This window comes from Oryx dammah, unplaced genomic scaffold (genome assembly GCF_014754425.2).
Source record: "Oryx dammah isolate SB20612 unplaced genomic scaffold, SCBI_Odam_1.1 HiC_scaffold_27, whole genome shotgun sequence".
Classification (NCBI taxonomy): domain Eukaryota; kingdom Metazoa; phylum Chordata; class Mammalia; order Artiodactyla; family Bovidae; genus Oryx; species Oryx dammah.
The window spans coordinates 13,434,777-13,456,427 of NW_024070211.1; the positions used below are offsets into that span (position 1 = coordinate 13,434,777).

The 21,651-nt window shown below is 37.8% G+C and overlaps 1 protein-coding gene across 17 annotated transcripts in view; it reads right to left on the reverse strand.

Annotated features, from left to right (window-relative positions):
• The window catches only part of PUM1 (pumilio RNA binding family member 1), a 125,309-nt gene that overhangs the window by 42,746 nt on the left and 60,912 nt on the right, over positions 1 to 21,651 (reverse strand). For 10 of the 17 annotated variants that reach the window (XM_040227961.1, XM_040227952.1, XM_040227957.1 and 7 more), the window contains 4 exons: positions 16,261 to 16,427; positions 13,966 to 14,236; positions 4,272 to 4,365; positions 2,812 to 2,916 (listed from right to left, as the gene is read on the reverse strand). In XM_040227961.1, the coding sequence (XP_040083895.1) occupies positions 2,812 to 2,916; positions 4,272 to 4,365; positions 13,966 to 14,236; positions 16,261 to 16,427 (637 nt within the window). The remainder of the gene's footprint in view (positions 1 to 2,811; positions 2,917 to 4,271; positions 4,366 to 13,965; positions 14,237 to 16,260; positions 16,428 to 21,651) is intronic. The other 7 variants (XM_040227962.1, XM_040227956.1, XM_040227963.1 and 4 more) reach the window with 2 other exon arrangements.

Sequence of the window (21,651 nt, forward strand, 5' to 3'; positions counted from 1 at the left end):
GCGGACAGCAACCTGGGTGGGGCAGAAATCTAAACCACAGAATTCTCTGAAGCTGGTGGCAAGATACATCAAGGCTCATTTGTCAACCAAGACAAGGGCACAAAGCCAGCATCTCAAATGTGCGGGAACACATAGCTAATAAGAACTTTCCTAGTTAAAGCATAGTTTAAAATATTTGCAATTTGATTAAATAATAACTGCACTTTTCAGTGAAATTCCATAGACCTGTTTCAAATACATCCATTCTGACATACTAGCCAATCCTGTAGAAATATGTACTTCATTAAGTCAAAATAAATTGGTTCATGTTTTTGCTTCTCCATTAAATTCTAAAACACAAGTCAAATTGTATTACTGTCCAATATTACTATGACATTTCTTTTGAACTCTGACATTTCTAATTTGACATTTTCTGTATCTGTAGTCTCAGACAAGATCAAGAATCTGTTTATAAAGATGCCCAAGGTCAACCACGGTCCAAAATGGTGCAAAATGAAGGTGCTACTTAGGAATTCTATGCTACAGTATGAGTTACTTTTTAATAATAAGCAAATAAGTTAAAAATTTTAAACATGTGGGCATGTTTGGCTCAGGGTGCATCATTAATTGAGCTTGATTCCCTCAGGATGCCTGTTTCAATTTCTGTGGATTAACATTGCACAAGAATATGCAGTTTTAGTTTATAACAGTTTAGTTAACATTTCTGCTTGTGTGAAAGCACTTAATTCATTTTCAGTTTGGCTCAGATGATAAGTACAAAAGCAAGATTCTCATCATGAAACTATGATCTCACTGAGGACAACTTTTGTCATCTATAAGACTGGTTCTTTGTTTCAAATAACATATGGTAAGTTAGTCGAGGAAAGTTAGCAAAGGAAAGAAAGTACAAAAAAGGTAATTCAAGATAACATGGACACTATATGACAGTGAAGGACATGCACAGGCTTTGAGCTAGAAGTGACTTAAATCTCAACTCTATAACATTTAAATTATGTGATCTCTACTACATAAGCAATCTACAGAATTAATGTCATTCATATCAAATTACCCATGACATTTTTCACAGACCTGGAACAAATAACCCTAAAATTTATATGGAACCAGAAAAGACCCAAAATTGCCAAAACAATTCTGAGAAAAAGAACCAAGCAGGAGGCATAATCCTGCCAGATTTCAGACAATACTACAAGGCTACAGTAATCAAAACTGCATGGTACTGGCACAAAAACAGACATACAGACACCAGTGGGACAGAAGGGAGAACCTAGAAATAAACCCACACACTTACAGTCAATTAGTCTTTGACAAAGGAGGCAAAAATATACAATGGAAAAAGGACAGTCTCTTCGCCAAACAGTGCTGGGAAAAGTTGAACAGCCACATGAAAATAAATGAATTTAGAACACATTCTCAGACCGTACAAAATGTCTTAAAGACTTAAGATATGACACCATAAAACTCCTAGAAGAGAACATAAGCAAAACATTCTGACATAAATCATACCAATGTTTTCTTAGGTCAGTCTTCCAAAGCAATAGAAATGAAAATAAAAATAAACAAAAGGGACAGTCATGTTTACATACACAAATAAATACAAAGTGATAAGAGAAAGAGTAAGGACCGGTTAACAAAGGAAGCTTTCTAGAGGTGACAGTACCAGCTAAGAAGCTTCCCAGGCAAAGTATGGGGAAAGAGTTTACTCTAGAGGACTAAGGAAACCATAATGTCCAAAGACGCAGGGGCCTAAACCAGTGCGGTGTGTGTAGCAAACCAAAATCAATTGAATACTGCTAGAATGTACGGTATGAGACCCGGGGAGGGCGGGGGCCCGCCGGGTAGAAGGGGTACACATGTGGGGATGCTTGCGTGATCATGGAAAGACTGCTGTACACAGTGGGTCCCAGTCCTCAGAAATGTCATGGTAGCTCCTTCCAAGTACTAATTTCAAGGAACAATCCACCATCACCACCCAAGGAATTTGGAATGACCAGCCATGCTGATGTGACCTGCAGTATACTGTATTAGGTAGGTAAGACAAAAATCAATAAACAATTTAAGTAGAAGGGTGACATAGTAAGGTTTGTGTTTGAGACTGTTTTCTCAAACAATCTAGGTGGGTGAACGAGGGAGAAAAAGGAAGAAAGCTGGTAAAATATAAGAGAGAATAGCTGTAAAAGTCTAGGTAAAGACCAAAGGATCTGCCACAGTAGGAAGATATAAGCAAGGGGAGAAATTCCCGAAATATATATGAGAAACTGGTGACTCAGTGAAGCAAAAATATCTATACAATAACACAACACTGTAAATGAATTAATTAATTTTAAAAGGAAGTGGTCTAAAGCAGAGGTCCCCAACTCCCAGCCTGCAGTCTGTTAGGCACTAGGCCACACAGCAGGAGGTGAGCAGCAGGCAAATGAGCCAAGCTTCATCTGCCAGTCACCATCGCTTGCATTACAGCCTGAACCACTCAACCCACCGCCCAGCCCCTACTCCCCATCATCTATGGAAAAACTGTCTTCCACGAAACTGGTCCCTGATGCCAAAAATGTTGGGAGACAAGTAGACCAAAGGCATTTGCACCAAGCCAAAGAAAAAAGACAGGAGGTAGCGGATTAACGTCATTTTTAAATATGTTCAAGTCTGAGGTTATAGGTGGGCAGAGATATTTAGCTGGCAGATAGATGGTCCTGGAAATCAGGAGAGAAATATCCACTGGAAACGTGGATTTGTAAGAGTATAAAAAAAAGAATGCCCATCAAAGGGACTTTTTTTAGCAGGTGAGAAAATCCCTTATGTGGCAAAACATCTCACCTAGCGTCGCTGCTGCAGCCAATCCAGCTGTGTAGGGGTCCGTCCCTGGGGGCGCAGCACTGATGATATATGGGTTGGGGACGAACGCAGCGGGAGCTAAACCTGCTGAAAACATACCTGTCAGTAAAAACAAACTTGACTAAAACAAACCTACCAAACTCCTACACACTATGGTTAACCATTCCGTGGGCAAGAGAAAAAAGAAAAGCTACAACAGCTTGAGTAAAATGGACTTTCAAAAAGATAATACTTGTACTAAAGATTATGGTGACATCCATCTATCGTCTTTTTTCAATAACCTCTGCTAAAGATTACAATTAAAACTACTAAGCAGTTTTAAATTCAGCACAATTTCTAAAAGACTAATGAAATTATAATAGGTTAAAATAAAGTGATTTAAAACAATTTGTAATGGGATGGAGGGAAGTATTTATTTCCATTTAAACAATTTTCCAGTTCTCCTCAAAGAAAATGTATGCCTATTTATAAACATGACTATCTGTAAGTATAAATTAAATCAGACCCAGGCAAAGGTTTTTATGTCTAGACTTAATATAGGTGACCCTTTGACAACACAGGAGGGAGGGGTGCAGACACCTACACAGCCAAAAATTCACGTATAACTTTAAAATCAGCCTCCACAGTCACGCTTCAGCACCAACGATTCAAACAAGGATCAAGTAGTACTATAGACCATATTTATTGAAAAAAATTCATATATAAGTGGACCTGCACAGCTTAATCCCATGTTGTTCAAGGGCCACCTGTATAACTAGGCTAGAAGCAAGTCTTTTCTTCCACAGCATTTCACAATCTGTGATGAGTGATTTTCTATCTATTCAGTCATGTCATTTTAACCAACCCCCTTTATAAAATTTCTACTTGTATAGCACTATTTTGAAGAGACCCCAAAAAGGCGGGGGGGCCCCCCGCCAGTCTCAGCAATAAGACAAAAATATGTTCCATCAGATAAAAAATATGTTAATATCAAGGCATTAACAAGTAAAACAGGTACAGAGCAACTTTAAAAACCAGTGATTATGATAAAACTTTTTAAATTTTTCAACACATGCTACTTGGAAAATAGGTTTACAGGTACTACTTGCCACTTAATAAGATGTGATGTTGAGACATCCATAGTCTATACATGCCCAACAAGCACAAAATTGTTATTTAAGTTCATCCAAACCTACCAACAGAGCTGATGCTAGTCACTACTACAGGAAATACTTTAAATCCTGAAACAGCTGGCAGAGCAATAACTGGATACTAAGAAATCTTATGAGTTAGATCTAGAAAAATAAGAGAGTGGCTAAAGACAACTGGACGAGAGTTAGAGGCTGTTTACTCTGAGGTCTGTCAGGACCTTCACAATCAGTCCCCACTAGCTGGGTTCCACAGCAGCCACTTTCCTGAGATGGGGCCACCCCTACAAGGGAGCTTCTGGTTCAAGGACTTACCAATGTGGGGTTGATGTGCGGCTGCCAGCGCATACTGCTGCTGCTGAGCTGCTGTCAACTGCTGGACAGCAAGCGCATTGGGTCTTTGGAACAGCTGAGGGAAGAAAAGGGCATGATGAGGTTAGAGAACCAGTCTCATGAAGGAATTTTAAAGCCTCTCTGAATAAAAGTTTCCATAAACTCTCGTTTAGACATGATGCTTTTAACAAGCATGTTCTCATGCTCTACTCCATTCCCTTGGTATCTATGATGCTTCATACTTCTGTTCCTCCTCTACTGCTCTGGCTCAATGTGGCGAGCCCAGTCCCCGGGTGCTGCCGACTTACTTCACAGGTTATCTGTCCCCTGAGCCATAAACGAACATACAAATGCCCTAGCAGTTGTTTCAGGTCTGAGGGCGCCGCCTGATCCAGAGCAAGGCAGAAACTAAACAAACACACTGCAAGTGACTTACCTCACGGCACCGAGTGCTGTCATCTGCCTTCAGTTCTTTTGAGAACTCCACAAACACTCTGAAATAATTATCACCTACTCACATTTTAGACAGGAAAATGGAAAGTTTTCATTTCATCCCCTGGCTGTCTCTTCTGGGGAAAATACTGAATACCTCCCTCAACTAGTGGTTTATAAAAACGGGTAAACTGGACAATGTGCAACTTTCAGGGGCTCCCGAATTTCCTAGGATACCAATCCTTTTACATGTGAGAAAACAGTAGAAGTATAGCTGCTACTAACAAAACTTGGATTATGAGCTTAGTTTCCAAGAAAAGGAAAGGAATTCAAAGGTCTTGACAATAAGAATATCCTAAGATTCTCTCTTATTACAAAGTCAATCATTCATTTTACAAATATTTTTGAATCAAAACCTGATAGGCACTGTGCAAGGAACTAAGTTTACAACACTAAATAAAATGTTCATACAGTTTAATAGGAATAATACTGGTACAAAGAAAGGGGATACCTGATTCTGGATTGCCCTGATATGCCTCCTTCAGTTATATCCTGAAGACTTATTTACTGAAATCAGACTGGGAGAATTTAGTGATGGGACTTCCCTACAAAAGACCTTCAACCTACCTACTCTTTCTACAGGACTTTTCAGTGGTTAGGCTAACATCACTGGATGATATATAACACATACCGTGGATCTTGAACCACGGATGTCTTCATAAAGAAACCTGTTTTGGACAGTAGGTGATAATGTCATTCTGACAACTCAGTTTAATTACTGTCACAACTGAACTTTGATTCAGTTGTGGTGAACCTGATTGTTATGATTTGGTTACTTCTGTGCCTCAAGTATAAAAACAGACTGATTTAAAAAAATTTTTTAAAGGTGAATATTCTGAACATACTGACCAACTTCACCTGTTACCTCTCTCTGTATATATAAACCAGAGTAAAATAAGTCTCTGCTTTCACAGTATGAATGTCAAAAGTAACCATGTAGTACAGGTTTCAAAAATGCTTTGTATAGTTTTTTTTTTTAATTTTCAAAGGTTAAAGAAAAGAAAAACTTCATTATAATGCTGGTAAAAAAACAGCTCTACTTCATAAGCACTGATTAAATGTCAAGCATTCAAAAGAAATACAGGACTGTACTGGGAAATATGTCAAAACAACTGTTCACTCCAGGAAGGGAGCCAACCAGTACTATTTGGTAACTACAACCTTGTGATCATCGCCAAGTTGGTTTGGTTTCACCTGAAGGATAGTGCCTCGTACTCCTCCTACCAACAGCTCTCCCCAAACCCCTCCCTGCAAGAGGAGCATCCAGGAGGCAGAAAACAAGTAAAATAGTAGAAAGTTGTTTAAAATTTTTTCCAAGACTGTAAAAACACCTCCTAGTTCCACTAGGTATCTACTATCTATTTAATGGGTCTCTGGAATTTTCCTAGCCTAAAACTTTTTGAAATATTTAACATCTCAGACAATGCTCATGCTAGCCTCTTCCCTCTACCTTTCTTGGCCCTGCTGCAAATAAAATAACTCATTTCACTCAACAAATATTTTTTGAGCACTATTAGCTAGGCTCTGTGACATGAAGCTAGGAGAATAAGGATACTGTGTTCAAAATTTAACTCTTTAGGTTATCTTGACTTACTAACCAAAAGCAGTACTTTAACACCATTCCAATATGATTTAACTTTACTTCGTATGTTTTTAGCATTTTTTAACATTTCATGTAAGATTACATGTATGTACTGTATCTGTAAATATATATATATATATATATATACACACACACACACACACAGTGTAAGAATAAAAGTAACCACTCCACGTAACATTAGTTTGGGGTTCTCACTACTGTGTTACCACACTGAACACCGGGACTAATTAATAATTTTAACTAGAAACATATAGGCCCTATAACTGCTCCCATATATCCTATGTTTGAGAGTTGATTCATGTGTCCATGATTGTGACAAAGAAGGAATTATTTTGAGTGCATTCTGCAGTAAACAATTAAACATAAGTAAACTATACATCAACAGCAGACAGATTTGGTCATAGCATAAATTACAGCAATTCTGGCACATTCTAGCATGTAAACAGTCCAATAGTAACTGGAAATATAGGTTATTAAAAAACAAAACTGGGTAACTGGCAAGTGATAGGTTCCAGAGGATCCTAAACAATGCATACAAATGCACTGTTTACCATTGGGCAAAGTGCTAAACTCTGTCCCTTTCTCACCTCAAAATAAAATGTACTGCCAGGCCTGACTTCTTACGAGTTTAAGGCAACATGCCTAGTGGAAAGCGGATAAGCACAGACTCCGGGGCCAGAAAACCTGGACTGGTATCTCAGGTCCACCACTGGCCCTGTGTGCGGGACACTGGGAAGGAAAGTCACTTTGTGCCTCACTCTCTTCCTCTCTCTAAAGAGGGGCAATAAAGATCTAACTCATCAGGTTGTTTGCTAACTATTAAAATCAATACACATAGAAGTCCTCTCTATGTGATACTGTTTCTGATGAATGAGGAGAGCACCCCCAAACACAGACACAGCCCTTCTGTGGGCCACCTCTAATAGCGTGTCACATAGCAAGGCAGTCCGGGAAGGGACAAAGCAAGCAGAAGGCCAGACTCTTCCAAGGCAGGTGGCACGGACATATACACTGTCATGTGTGAAACAGGCAACTAGCGGAAAGCTGTTGCAGAGCACAGGCAGCCCAGCCCGGAGCTCTGTGACGACCTAGAGGGGTGGAATGGGGGGACAGGGGTACGCAACAGGGATGGGAGATATACATCGATATCTATATATATAACTATGACCTATTTGTGATGATATAAGGCAGACACCACAACATCGTATAGTAAAAAAATTAAAATGCTAATAGCAAACACAACAAACAAAAGTGCTAAAAAGGATGAAAGCAGGAGTGGGAGGAAGAATAACTGTGTAGCTTTTTACATTGTTTTTATTTTTTGAACCATGTGAATACTTCTACCTACTCAAAACTTAAATGTTAAAAAGTATATAAAATAGACCAAAAAAAAGAAGAAAACTTCTGAGCAGTGTTAAAGTCAAAGTCCTGCCAAGTTCATGAGCACCACCTGCTCTGGGTCACAGAGAGGAAAGAATACCTTTTTTGTTTTTGTTGTTGATAAGTAATTTTAAAACATATACCATGCTTAAAAAAAAAAAACTATGAGTGCAGTTAAATCTGAAGGTGAGACAGCTCCACACAGAGTTTTATGTTTCTAGAACTAGGCCCAAAGCAAAGAGCGAGGAGCTAGGAACTGAAACAAAGGTGTCTGCATAGCAGGGTTTTAAGATCTTCAGGAAGTCTCTGAGCTTCTCGCTGTCTTAATTTTCTTATCTATAAAAATGGCTGCCCTACCTGACAAGGCTATTGCCAGAATTCATGGAGAAAAGCCTTTTAAACACTAAGAGTATTACATCAATAGTGGGGCTATAAATTTTAAAGAAAAAATTATATTCTGGAGCTAGTCCTCAGTATATGAAATTTTTGAAAATTTGCTACTGTGTATAGCCTCTAGATCAAAGTTCATTTTTGAGCACGTTATCTCAACAGCTGCAATAGTTAATATATAATTATAATGATTTTTACTGTAACAGGTACATACAAACTATGCTGCCAAACTTTAAAAATTCACATTTCTTTAGCAGATGAAGAATCTGATTTCAAAATAAATGACTTTTAAATAAGTGAGGAAAACAAAATACAGCCTTCCATCAAGCAAATTATTATCTTTAGAGAAAAATCACATTCTAAAATTTCAAAGTCAAAGAACAATAAAGGTATGTTTCAAATGACCTAACTGCTAGCTAAAGTCAGCATTTCAACAGTGACTATACACATGATGTATAAACTCATTCATAAACTGAAGAAAGCCAAGAATTTTAAATACCTATATTAAAACTAGGCAAACTCAGTCTCCTACGAATGACATTTAAATCACTACCACACATTAAAAAGAATGCATGCCAACTTCCTCTGCCATCTGACTAAGGCTTTCAGAGTATTGCTTCTTTGTTAAAAATTCATGCCTAACAGATCAGAGTCTCAGTACATCAGTATGCAATTTTGTAACGCATGCCACATTAGTAGCCTATTTTTACACTAACTGAACCCTAAAATAAAGAACATCAACAATTAACCAGATTAACCCACCTGATCATCAACTTAATCTTGTCTGTGGTTTCTGTTACTAGGTTGTAATACAATGAACCCTAGCAATAATTTTCCAGAATATATTTAGATGAACAGAGATAATTTCATGGCTATTTACTATGCAAGCATCATAACTCAAAACAGTATAAACACATTACATATGAACTCTTCACTGTATTTTCCAGGACTGAAGAGAAGACAATAAGGAGAAAGTCCGGTATCAATGAGCATTTCAAACCACCCTAAATTAAAGGTTCCTAACCCCAGACCTTTGTACCTGAGGCAGGTAAAATTACTGTCATGAAATTTAGCATGTCCTTCAATTATTATTATAGGCAACAAACCACATTAAATTTAGCCACACTTCTGTGATTCGATCACAAATAGAAATCATGTGTTTTCATGTTACTTTACAACTGCTAGACATCTCACAATCTTGTTTATGCTCGCCATCATGGCAGTACAACTACCTCTATCTCATGCATCATATGAAAAAGAAGCAAACACCCATCATTCAATTTGCTGTTAAATACTATTACAGCTATTTTTATATAATTGGCTTCTTTTGTAATCATACTTACACTACACATTTTAAGACAGTATTCTGAGAATTCAGTCTGAGATCTTACCTAACTGCCAAGGGGTTCACAGCACCATAAAAGGAATCCCTACTATAAATACATCTTAGGTTAAGATGATGGTTTACAGTGATTAGATAAGTAGCTTAGTTATCCAAAACCAAAGTATCCCTAAAGATAGTCTGTAATGAACTAAATGAAAAATATTTTCCCTGTATTTTCAGGATGCTCTATATTATGTATCTAAATACAGGCTGATATTAACAGTCTTATGAAACCAACTTATTACCCCAAATGAAATGAAATAGGACACAAGAAGGATTTATTTTGTCAATTATCAAACCAGATCCACTCATAAAATTATCAACATACCCTACCAATTATAGCAAATTAACTCCAAAACTCCCAACTTAAAAAAAAAATTGATGCCCATTTAAGAAAGCCATATAAAAGAGCAAAATGTATAGAAAAATACGTGCTACACTAGATGTTTAGTTCAGTCCTCACAATCATTAATATTGTCTGTACTCAGTCCTAGCTCTCAATGCCTGTGACCTGGACTCAGTAACCAAATGCATCTTTTTCTGTTTTCCTTTTATGTGTACTTTCTACTCTTACTAACCTATGATCACACCATCGTCATTTCCATCTCCATAACTCTGTTCTCTTAACTGCAGGAATACACATTCCATCTCTCATTCAAGTTAGGTCTATACAAACTTGGTCCTCAATGAGCCTTCCCCTGGTCTGATAGGATTCTTGACCAATCAATTTAACATTTAGTCGCTCAACTATTTCATAACTGTTTTATATACTGTAAGACAGTCTTTTTTTTTTTTTCAGAAATTTATTTATTATTATTTTTTTACTTTACAATTCTGTATTGGTTTTGCCATACATTGACATGAATCCACCACGGGTGTACATGCATCTTATTATGAACATTAGCTCTGTTCATTACGGACAAAACCTAAAGTCCCTGCAAGGATACAACAGTCAATAGTTAACTGACTAATATGGACAAAAGAATGTATAAAACTGCTTCTAAGCTAACACTGCACACAAAAAATGAATCATGTTAATTCAGTCCTCACTTCTTAAAATGCCTTGTTAATGCCTATATGACGGCACAGCGAAGTCAGTAAGACTCACAACACTATCTATGTAACCGCACAAGTCACTTTTTTCAACCTCAACTAACCATCCAGGGTGACTATTTCTATATTATCTACTGAACACGTATGTTAATGTCTAATTTTAAGCTCTTAGTTTACTATTTTCTCCACTGGAGTTTTCATTCTTTTCCTGGTATAAATAAGTCTTGCAAAGCACAACTCAAGATCCATTTATTCTGTAAGTCCTTCCTTGCCCAGCAAACAGCATGCTCTCCCTAGGATGTGGGCATAAATAGTCTCATCACTTGTCATCAAGAATTTCCTTACACTATCTAAATGACCAAATGAGCCACAATAACTAAACTGAGAACCATGGGGTTGGGGGGAGTCTGTTCTGTTCATGAGAGACATGCCTGACTACAGGTAACAACAAAAAATAAGAACAGAAGGTTATAATTTGCAATCCACAGACCTGTGATCTCCCTCATGTTATGCACAAAACTGAGTCTCAAAAGAATCATGTATGTTTTTTGATGTGAGGACTATGGCTTTTAATCAGATGGCAAAAGAGGGCTGTGACAATAAAAAGGTTAACTACTGATTCAGGAAATAAATTTCCTGGCTATTAAAAAGGTCCCATTATTCATCTATGATAAACAATCTAGTGGGCTAGACCTAAAGGACTCACACATTAGAATACATGCAAGACCTCAAAGAGTGGCCTCCAGACCTCTCCCAAGGGTAGCTTTCAATCTTAGCTTGGTGAAGTATATGAAACACAGGGGATGTTCTGAGATAATGTAACAGGGGTGTGGAAAAGGTTCCCTGAAAACTTGGTCCATCAAAGCGAAAGCAGAGGACACAGAGAGATCAAGACCCCATCTTACCCTCTAGGTGATTACAATCTAGCAGAGGATTATTAGACAAGAAGACACCATGACTCTTTCTCTTAGAGGAGGCACAAGGCACTATAGAGACAGAAATGACTACTTTTTGATCTAGAGATCAAGAAAGGTAACCAAAAAAAAAGGGGGGGGGGGTAATATAGCATTGGACCTTGAAGAATGAGAAACATTTTAACTATTAGAAATGGAAAAAGGAATAAAATCTAATGAAAAGCAAAAGGGTAAAAGGGGATTAGAAGGATAAAGTATAGGAACAAACACCAATTTCCAGTAGAGAAAGGGTTCTTCCATCTTAATAACTATTGGCTTTTATGCAGCAGCCTTTGGGAAGTTAAGGTCCTGAAGAGTCTTGGGTCAATGATTTCTAGGCATGCTATCAGTACACCCAGTATAAGAATGTGTACAGCCATCTACTCAAAATAGCAAGAATTATGAGCCCATGGGACAAAATAACAATAATCACATCCTATGATGACGATGTAACTGTGTAACAATGACCCTATATTACAGCAACCAAGACATGCATGGGAAAGCAGAATTTAACAACTTAACTTGCAAAATAATGGCATTCGCTTCCAAAAACTGCTGAAATGTGATCCATGGTGAAGGCACTCCAGGTTTTATAAGTCTGAGCAGGTGGTGTCTTTGATGTAATTGTGTGAACTATTTGTGGGCATGCAAAAGTACATTTCTGTTCAAGTTCTAATAATTATCCAGTCTCCTCAAAAATTGGTAGAATTACTCTGAATCCCAAGTTCAGTAAATCAAAAGTGAATCCCAACTTTAATTATGAGATAACAATTAAATGACAAGAGAATCAGATTGTCATTCATAAGAGGTTGGAGACAAACACTTCTTAAATAACAAGCCAAGAGTCAGACTGGGTTAGATTAGGAATGGAAGCTAAGAACCAAAAATGGCTGCAGATCTAAGGGTTGCCAGGGGAAGTTTGATGAGACAATAAAAGAAAGAATTCAGATAAAAGTTTTTGAGATAACTAGGTTACAGGAACTTGATTAGAAACAGCCTACACGTAACATACCTCAATTTTGATAGAGAAATTACATTAATATTCTAAACTGGATAAGTTGAAGTCTACACAGTAATAGTGTGTCCCTATGTTTGCTGATATGCCACAAAATATCTTTAAGTCGAGTATTTCCTCAGCATCTGAAGTAATTTCTGACTTCATTCAGCACTACTATTTCGAGGATTCATTGTGGTGGGGGGGGGGGGGGGTTGCAAAATTAAAAAATAAATAAATAAGACAAAAAGCACAGAAAGTCAAATTTCCATGGAAAGGTGAGCATATCTATTGGGAACTACAGGGAAAACAGTGCACACTCAGTTCACACTCTCTAGAAAAAGACTTTGTTAATTACACCTAGTATATCCAACTGATAGGAACACAGAGTGAGCGCACATCACATCACCCCTGCAAGGGGCTTGTTTCTATAAACTTCACGGGGCTGACGGTATTATCCAGCTACCTATCAAGCAAAATTCACTTAAGATCAGCCATTTATGACAACTAAAGGGACAGTGTGGTACAATTTGATCTACAAAGACTGTAAGCCAAGTTTCCCCATAGATATATAATTTCTAAACTACAAAATAAGATTTTAACTTTTCAAACCTAGAAATTTATATGTATGCTCCAGACTAAAATTAAGGAGTATCAGAAACGGATGGCCCATCAAATTGCTTGAGGCCACAAAGGAGAACTTGTGGAACTTAATATGAACAGGAAAGTTACCTACCCGCTTTTCATTAATTTGGCTAATTTTCCTTAAAAAAAGAAAAAAAATTAAAAAGAAGAATCTGTAAACTCTAGAGAGAGTCATACACTGCCTTCAAAACCAGAGGCACACATAAAATACACTCCAAGGACTTACAAATAAAAGAAGAGCCAAATAATTTCACTGCAGATTTTATTTTGAATGATTTGTGTTTTTCCCCTAATCACATTCTAACTCTTTTGAAAGGTGTGACATATGTCTGTTATCTGTAGTAACTCACTTAATTAAAAGATAAGACTAATAAGACGTCTGGCAGTGGACTCCTGTCAGTGGCAGACAAGAGAGTCTACTATTTTAAAAACAAAAACCAATAGCATTATAATCACATTAATCTTCAGTGAGATTAACATTCAAGAGGATTGTGTTACAGGAGGTAACACCACCACACCCCTCCCCAGGCCCTGATAAAAGAGAGGAGCCAAAGGATTACACAGAGCAGGGTGGTCTCTTGCCAACAAACCTCAGCATGGGAATCATGCTGGAGGGGAAGATGCAAAGGCTTTATAATCCACATCACTGTTGGGTAAATAAGGACTGGCCATCAAAAGCCTAAAATATTGCCACCCTCCTCCCATCCCCCTGTTTTCAGTTACTTGAATAATGTTGCTGCCTGGAGGGAGAGCATAGAGAGTGACAGAGACACACACAGTACCTGTTGTTGAGAATTGTAGTCAAAAAGTCCCACAGTTGCTGCTGCTGAGTCCACAGGTACCTGCGTGCCTGAATAATCAAACTGAAGAGGCTCCATGCCCACATGTTCCATGGGGTCCAAGGGGACACTCTGGGACTCCATGTTGGAGAAATCCTCCACAGGCTTGGCACCATTGGTGCTGGTCAGCTGGGCTAAACCCTCAGAACCATTCTGGTTTGGACCCAGAAGATCCACTTCATTAGCAGAGTTCTGGCAATTACCAGGGGTACGGCTAAACAGAGAAAGTAAAGGGCATTAAACCTTATTTTAAGTGGGGAGGGACACTACACCAACCTAAGTTTAAGGACAATGTCCTTAACACAGCTTATTACCAACAGTATTTAAAACTATTTTAAAAAATGACCAGAGACCCTTTATGGTGCTTACACGTTACATCCTATAAAACGACTCTTCTATTGCTTGCCTTCCCACAACCCACCCCTTAAATTTACATTAACTGCTATTAATTTACCATCTTTTACCAAGGGGCCCAGATGTGAGGAACACTGGATGAACTGGGGGTGGAAATCACTCCCAGGTAGTAAAATACAGGTAGTAAAACATGCCCCCCAAAAGCAACATCCTATTCTTTTAAACAGTCAATAGACAAAGTTGTTTCTAGGGAAAGTTCCACATCTGAGAATAATTCTATTCAAAAAAAAATTTTTAATAGGTGAAAAATTCGTTTGTATTTCCTAAGTACCACTGGCCAACGATAAAACTGACTCCCCTTTTTCTTTCAAAGAAACCAGAATCAAACCACTACAAAACAGTACAAAATAAATTCACTCTTTAGGATAAGCTCCTGCTAAGGAGTCAACTCTAAGAATTAAAAGTACTATGAGGATGTAATTCATCATCCGAACCAGGACACTCCTAAGAGCAAAAAAGGGCAGTATTAATAAATATCTTGGGACAGAGGTATAAACAAATACTGTCCTGGGCAATCCAGGACACATGATCACCCTATGCAAAAAGACAGCAGAACTATCTAATTCTAATTCAGATCAATACTGAATAATAATATATTCTAGTCAGGGAAATATAGCCTGTGACTACATTCTTAGCCTACAAGAAATCCTACAGCTGGTACAAATTAAAGCTCTTGTAGTTCCTTAACACACACACACACAGCCACACACACACGCACCCACACACACCCACACACACACACCTTACTACTACCATCTGCCCTGGAGTCAAATACCACAAAACAATACCACAAGCTGCTTGAGATTCAGGATGGAGGGATACCCAAACTCATTTTAAAGACCTGAGGTAAGTGTTTATGCTGTGACTCACACTTCTTACAAAGACTAATTCTTTACATCCATGAGATGGAAAAATTAGTGTAGGAAGACTAAACAAATTAAACATTGTTCTAAAAGGAATGACCCCCCCCAACACACACACACACACAATATTTTAATTTTGGCTTTGCAGATTATTAGGATAAAGGATGTTGTGTGTGTGTGTTTAGACACACATTAGCTTTAGACTAAAATTATTAAAAATTAAATTCTCTACTGGACATCAGTGACTGAGGACAAAAATCCTTAGTCAAAATTTAAAAAAAAATTAAAACTCACATACCATCATGTAACAAAGAATACTTGCCAAATGTGGAAGACAAGCATGGTATCATTAATACCGTGCATATTAAAATTATAGGGTTAAAACCTGCAAATCAATTATGACCAGAGATGGAATGAGAGGCCTCCATGGAAGGAATATGATTAAGAACAAGTCACTTGAGCTGTATCTCTGGTTCTTCAAAATGAAGAAAACAATACCTGCCTACCTCAAAGGGAGCTTATGAGTCTCAAGTGAAATAATATTTAACTGATCTCAACTGTTTTTCACTCTTCCTTAATATGCCACAGTAATATGACACACTTCCATTTAGTAACCATGATTTCTCCCAAGATAATGATTTGGGAGAAATCCCAAGGTGCTCATCCAGGTGATTTTGGAATTTGAGAATCAATGAACTGATCCTTATGAAATCATTCTGCAAATTATAGAGCTCCAAAAAAATGGAGAGTCTATTGTTTTGGCAAAACATCAGGTATGGACAGATCTTTAAAAGTTTCACCTTAACAGTTCATACAATTTTTGTGGTATGGCCTACACTAGTCCCAGTTCTTTAAAAAGACATGTAGAGAGGGGAAAAGAAAACTAAAATCAAAATAAAACTAAATCAAAACAAAAACCCATAGTCCCCACTCAAAAATCAGAAGTGTAAAACATACAAACCTAAAATCTTTGACGTCTGCGTCAATCCCATTCTGCACTGGTAAACCATTGGTCTTGTCCATCACATCACCCTCCTCCTTCAAATCTCCTAGCTTATCTCCATCAAACGTACCCTTGTTCTTCTTTTCACCTTTGTCGTTTTCATCACTGTCTGCATCCCTTGGGCCCTGTTTAAAAAATAGCTTCAGCTTCACTAATCATCATCAACTAATAATAGCGGGCAACCACCATGGACACCAGACTACACTAGATGCTAATTAGAACAGGATAGTATCCATGACCTTTCAAGACATTACAATCTAATTAACAGACAACACAGAGGCAGGAACACTGCAGAAAGTCTTGCCAAATGGGGGAGACAGACATACATTTATGTTACAGAGTTTAGGACAGTCTTATTGTGCCCAATGTCCCACCACCCCATTTTTTTCTCCTTTCTACCCAAAGCCCAACCACAACTTTGTATTTCTTAGTTCCATTTCTCTACTCTAAAATCTAACTCTCTAGAATAGCATGGTTCCTAATAATCCCCGGGAATTATAGCTAATATTATACTTAGGAAGTATTAAGCCTACAAAATGAATTTCCTACTTCTATTGCCTATGTAAACTCCTCCCTTACTTCTGAATATTGAATTAAGTGTGATCTAACATCATTCCTATTCAATTACTCTATACACTTCATGTTGGGATATACGCCCTGCCAATTTGAACCACCACCACCCCAATTCCACCCAATGTCTCACCGCTTACTGAAACAATAAATCACTAATCATCCTTAACTTGAATTTTTAAAATCCTTCAAAACATGTTAAATTTAACTAAAATTCTTTCACAAAGAATACTCTAAATGTTTAGTTGTCATCCACTGCCTGTCCGTACATACCAAGGATTACATGGGAGCATATTAAGGCAAATCATTGATACAACAGAGTTTATCTCTGAAGTACTTCAAACTAAAAAGACTGAAAGACTGGACCTAAATGGACTGATGCGGTGCAAAGCACACCGATGTCCTGTTTTTTAAAGAAATTAAGTCTGTCTCCTCTTACCAACAATCTAAGTTAAGACATGGACTTTTAAAGCAAATGTGTCTTGATTTTCAGAATGAAAAGAAGGTTTGGTATAGTGACTTGACATGGCATAGCAAGCTTTGCAAAACCTTACCCAAGGGTTAAATAATTTTTGCTTTTCTAAAACTAGAGAGAGGTAAGTAATCTTGCCTGTCTCCATCACTGACTTCTGATTTAAGAAAGAAACAAACAGACCTAGACCAAAAGAAAGCTCCTGGTAAAAGGTAAGATCCAATCAAAAGATGATGAGAACTACTGCTCAGCATCTCCAGTCACCACAACCAAATTTCAGTGGGGAGGGTGGGGACCACAAATGGAAGATAAAGCAGCAGACACAGCTATGAATGGGTAGGCCTGCAAATGCAAAATAAAAAGATGCTCTTAAAGTAGTTCTTAGCCACCCTGACACAGAAAGACTAGACACAGGGACACCTGACAATCTTAGACCTTTCAACAACCAATTCAAAGCCCATTTTGCTTTTAAAACCAACCTCTACTCAAAAGTAACACAGAAAAAGAAAGACTTCATGGCTAATACGAATAAAAGAATACAGACCAGAAGGAATTTAGAAAGGATATACCACTTAGTTTCATGTAGCAGCAAGATCATAAACTATAGTTTTGGCAGCAAATGAGATGTAACTTTCACATGTTCAAAGTGTAACACTGATACTGGTTCAAAGAGTAAATGAGAGCTAATTAAGCATGACACTGAGATCCCAAGCCAGACAAAGTATGACAGGATTCTAAAGACAGAAAGAGCTTTCAAAATGTCCAGAAATAAAGGTATGCTCCCTCTTCCTGCAAAGGTAAAACTGACAGAAGCTATGTAGTAATTTTCATATCCCCAGCACTGAATACACTGCAGGACAGAAGTTCAAAAAATAAGATAAAGAAAACAAAGAAAAAAAGTCCTGCAAAACTGAACTGCTAAAAATAAGGATCTTCTCATTCTATTTATCATCAGCTTAAGTGTTCAAGAGGTGGTAATGAACAAGTCCACCTGAATTAGATACCACTAACATCAATAATTTTTAAAGGTATTTTAGGACCATCCCACCAACACACTTAAATGATCTTCCACAAATCTACAAATCAAGTCACTGGCTCAGGAGCTGCAGGCAGTTCAGTTCCAATTTCTCACGAGGAGTTCAAACAGTCTACAGGAAAAAAATGGTAAGGAAATGCAATAAAGCAGCAGTAGAAATTTTCACCAAGCAAATAATCTAGGTACAGAAGAGGCTCACTCACCAAATCAACATTTTTCATGATCCTTCCTCAGTGACCCTTCACAAGGGCTTGCTGAGAAACTGCTCCCCTTGTAAGCCAACTGCCCTGACCTGAACACTTAGTCACCGATACCTACTTCCTCAATTATACTGCCAAGGGCTAAATTTTCTAAGATGTCCCTGGGATGGGCTGGTTTTTGTCCATGTGACCCTTCACAAGGGCTTGCTGAGAAACTGCTCCCCTTGTAAGCCAACTGCCCTGACCTGAACACTTAGTCACCGATACCTACTTCCTCAATTATACTGCCAAGGGCTAGATTTTCTAAGATGTCCCTGGGATGGGCTGGTTTTTGACCATGTTATACAGTCTATTTACATAAAACAGTTACCTACCTCCGACTAGGCTATTAATGCCTCAGCAAAACACAGAACAGGCAGGATGACTTCCATACCTGACTTGGATGGGTTATAGGGGATATTTCTATTAGGCAGAAAGTCATGAAGATGAACATTTATGACGTGTAAACTTTTCTATACATGGGTCATAAAAAGTCTTAACAAATTCAGTAAATCAACAAAAGCACTAAATTAAAACAGTTGACATGAAGTCTGATTTATGAATGATAACAAGAGTACAAGTGGGAAGCTATCCTGTCAAAAGTCTGCTATTAAAAGAGAATATAGAATACAGAGTTGGGGATCATAAAAATGGTCTCTTGGAAATCTGAGGACCCTAGTGAGAGAGAATAAGACTATATTTGGGCTGCTCTGTTTTATGGAGTTTTTTTTAATGTTTAAGATAACGTATTCTTTTAGGAAAATACTAACCCAGATTGCACAGAACCTATAGTCTATCTCAACTGTTAACACTTATTGGACTTTGGACAGGTCATTAAACCTGAGTCTGAGTTGTCTTATCTATAAAACAGGGATCATTTTGTTTAAAACAGAGTAGTTGTAAACATCAATGAAATGATATATATGTAAAAGTTTATTATAAAGTAAAAAACACTGTATACAAGCATGACACTAGTGAAAACTCTGCACTGGGAGACTATTTCTTATGTAACATTGTGATATTAACATTAAAAATGAAGGCTCCCATTAAGTGGTTTAACTCAAATAAAAGTGTACAGCCAATCGGCCCTCCCAGATACACTGTCCTTTGCACAGTGCAAGTGGCTCTATGGTTGGTATCAAACACCACAATCTTTAAAAATTTGCAAGTGACTGGGCTTTCTCGAGAGATTCTAATTTAACTTGTCTGCAGAAGCTCCCACAAACCTAAGTTTTTCTTCCAATAAGCACTCACAGTTGAGAACCACTATGTGTGTGTTAAGTCGCTTCAGCCATGTCAGACTCTTTGCGACCCTATGGACTGTAGCCCGCCAGGCTCCTCTGTCCATGGGGTTCTCCAGGCAAGAAGACTGGAGTGGGTTGCCATGCCCTCCTCCAGGGGATCGTACCCACCCAGGGATCAAACCCAAGTCTCTTATGTCTCCTGCACTGGCAAGTGGGTTCTTTACCACCAGCATCACCTGGGTAGCCCAAGAACCACTAAAATTAAGTCCAAATAAGCATCCTAAAGACAGGAGTTACATTTTTCTTTTTTGTCACATATTGCCCAGTGCAAATTAATACTAAAAAGCCTATTAACTAAATGAAATAAAAAACAAAGATGGATTAATAGCATATTCCTGTTTTAGGCTCTCTCTAGATGAATTTCAATTCAAAACTGTAATCCAAACACAGCCCTCAGACAGTGCTCAAAACGCAAGAAGCCAAGCCCACTCAAAATCCCTAGAGTAGGGCCAAGGAGTGTTCTTGAGAGATCAGATGACAGACAGTAACATTAGAATATGTTCTGTTGCCTCATACTGAAGAACTGAGAGAAGAGCTGAAAACTATGTACTATGGAGATCAGAGTCATTCAGTCTAGATCACCTTTCTCAAAAGTTTCATCTTTCTAAAAAAGGGAATGAATATATCAGGGAATATTAATTTGGAATGAAGTCAGAGAAATGAGAACTTAATTTTTCCTGTTACTGCAGAGATTTTACTTCAAAGCTCCATGTGGCAGAAGTCACAGTCAATAAGATTAGTAATTTTTCTTTTTCCTCAAAGGACTATTTGTGTATTTGCTTGATAAACCAGTCAAAAAACCATAACATTAACTAAAATATTGGTTTCCCTATGTACACTTCTCAATTTTTCACAAAATGCCACCCAAAACCAAAATGTCAACTTCCTTAAAGTTCAGCAGTTTTAGCTTCACTAGTAATAAAGAAATTTCAAATATCTAAAAAAATGAGTAAAAGTTTGAAATTACTAGTCATGAATTACTTTTAAATTAATATATTAAATATGATACTACTGTGAGAAACTAATAAACAGGACAGTGGAGCATATACTATGGCTAAAAGATGTGAAATTAGAACACTGAATTCAGCTCCTACCGCTTCCCTTCTAAACCTCATTCTCCTGATTGACAAATTTTCATAGGGACAACATCTACTTCAAAGGATTGTTTCAGGTATTTAAACAAGGCAATTCATGACTGTGCAATTCCTTTTAAAAGATTCTTAAAAATATTTTATCCAATTTTGCCCACTACCTTTCTCAGACACAACCAGTCTCACTCACCTCTACTACCCCCAAAGCTTCAAACTTGCTTGATTTCTTATGTTTCCCCCCTGGAAAGACTATGGCTTTCATCATTAACCCCTCTGTCCCAGTAACTTTTCTGAAATATCTATACACAATCAAGCCACCAACTACTGTGTGTGTGTGTGTGAGAGAGAGTCAGTCATCTTTGACTCTTCACAACCCTAGGGACTGCAGCCCATTAGTCTCCTCTGTCAATGGGATTTCCCAGGCAAGAATACTGGAGTGGGTTACCATTTCCTCCTCCAAGAGATCTTCCGAACCCAGGGATCAAACCCATGTCTCCTGTGTTGGCAGGCAGATTCTTTAACGTTGAGCCACCAGAGAAGCTCCACCACCTATTATTATTACATTTCATCAAATCTGAGGCACCATCAATTTATAAGACATATCATCTTATGTGCTGCTAAGAAGGAAACACTGGCA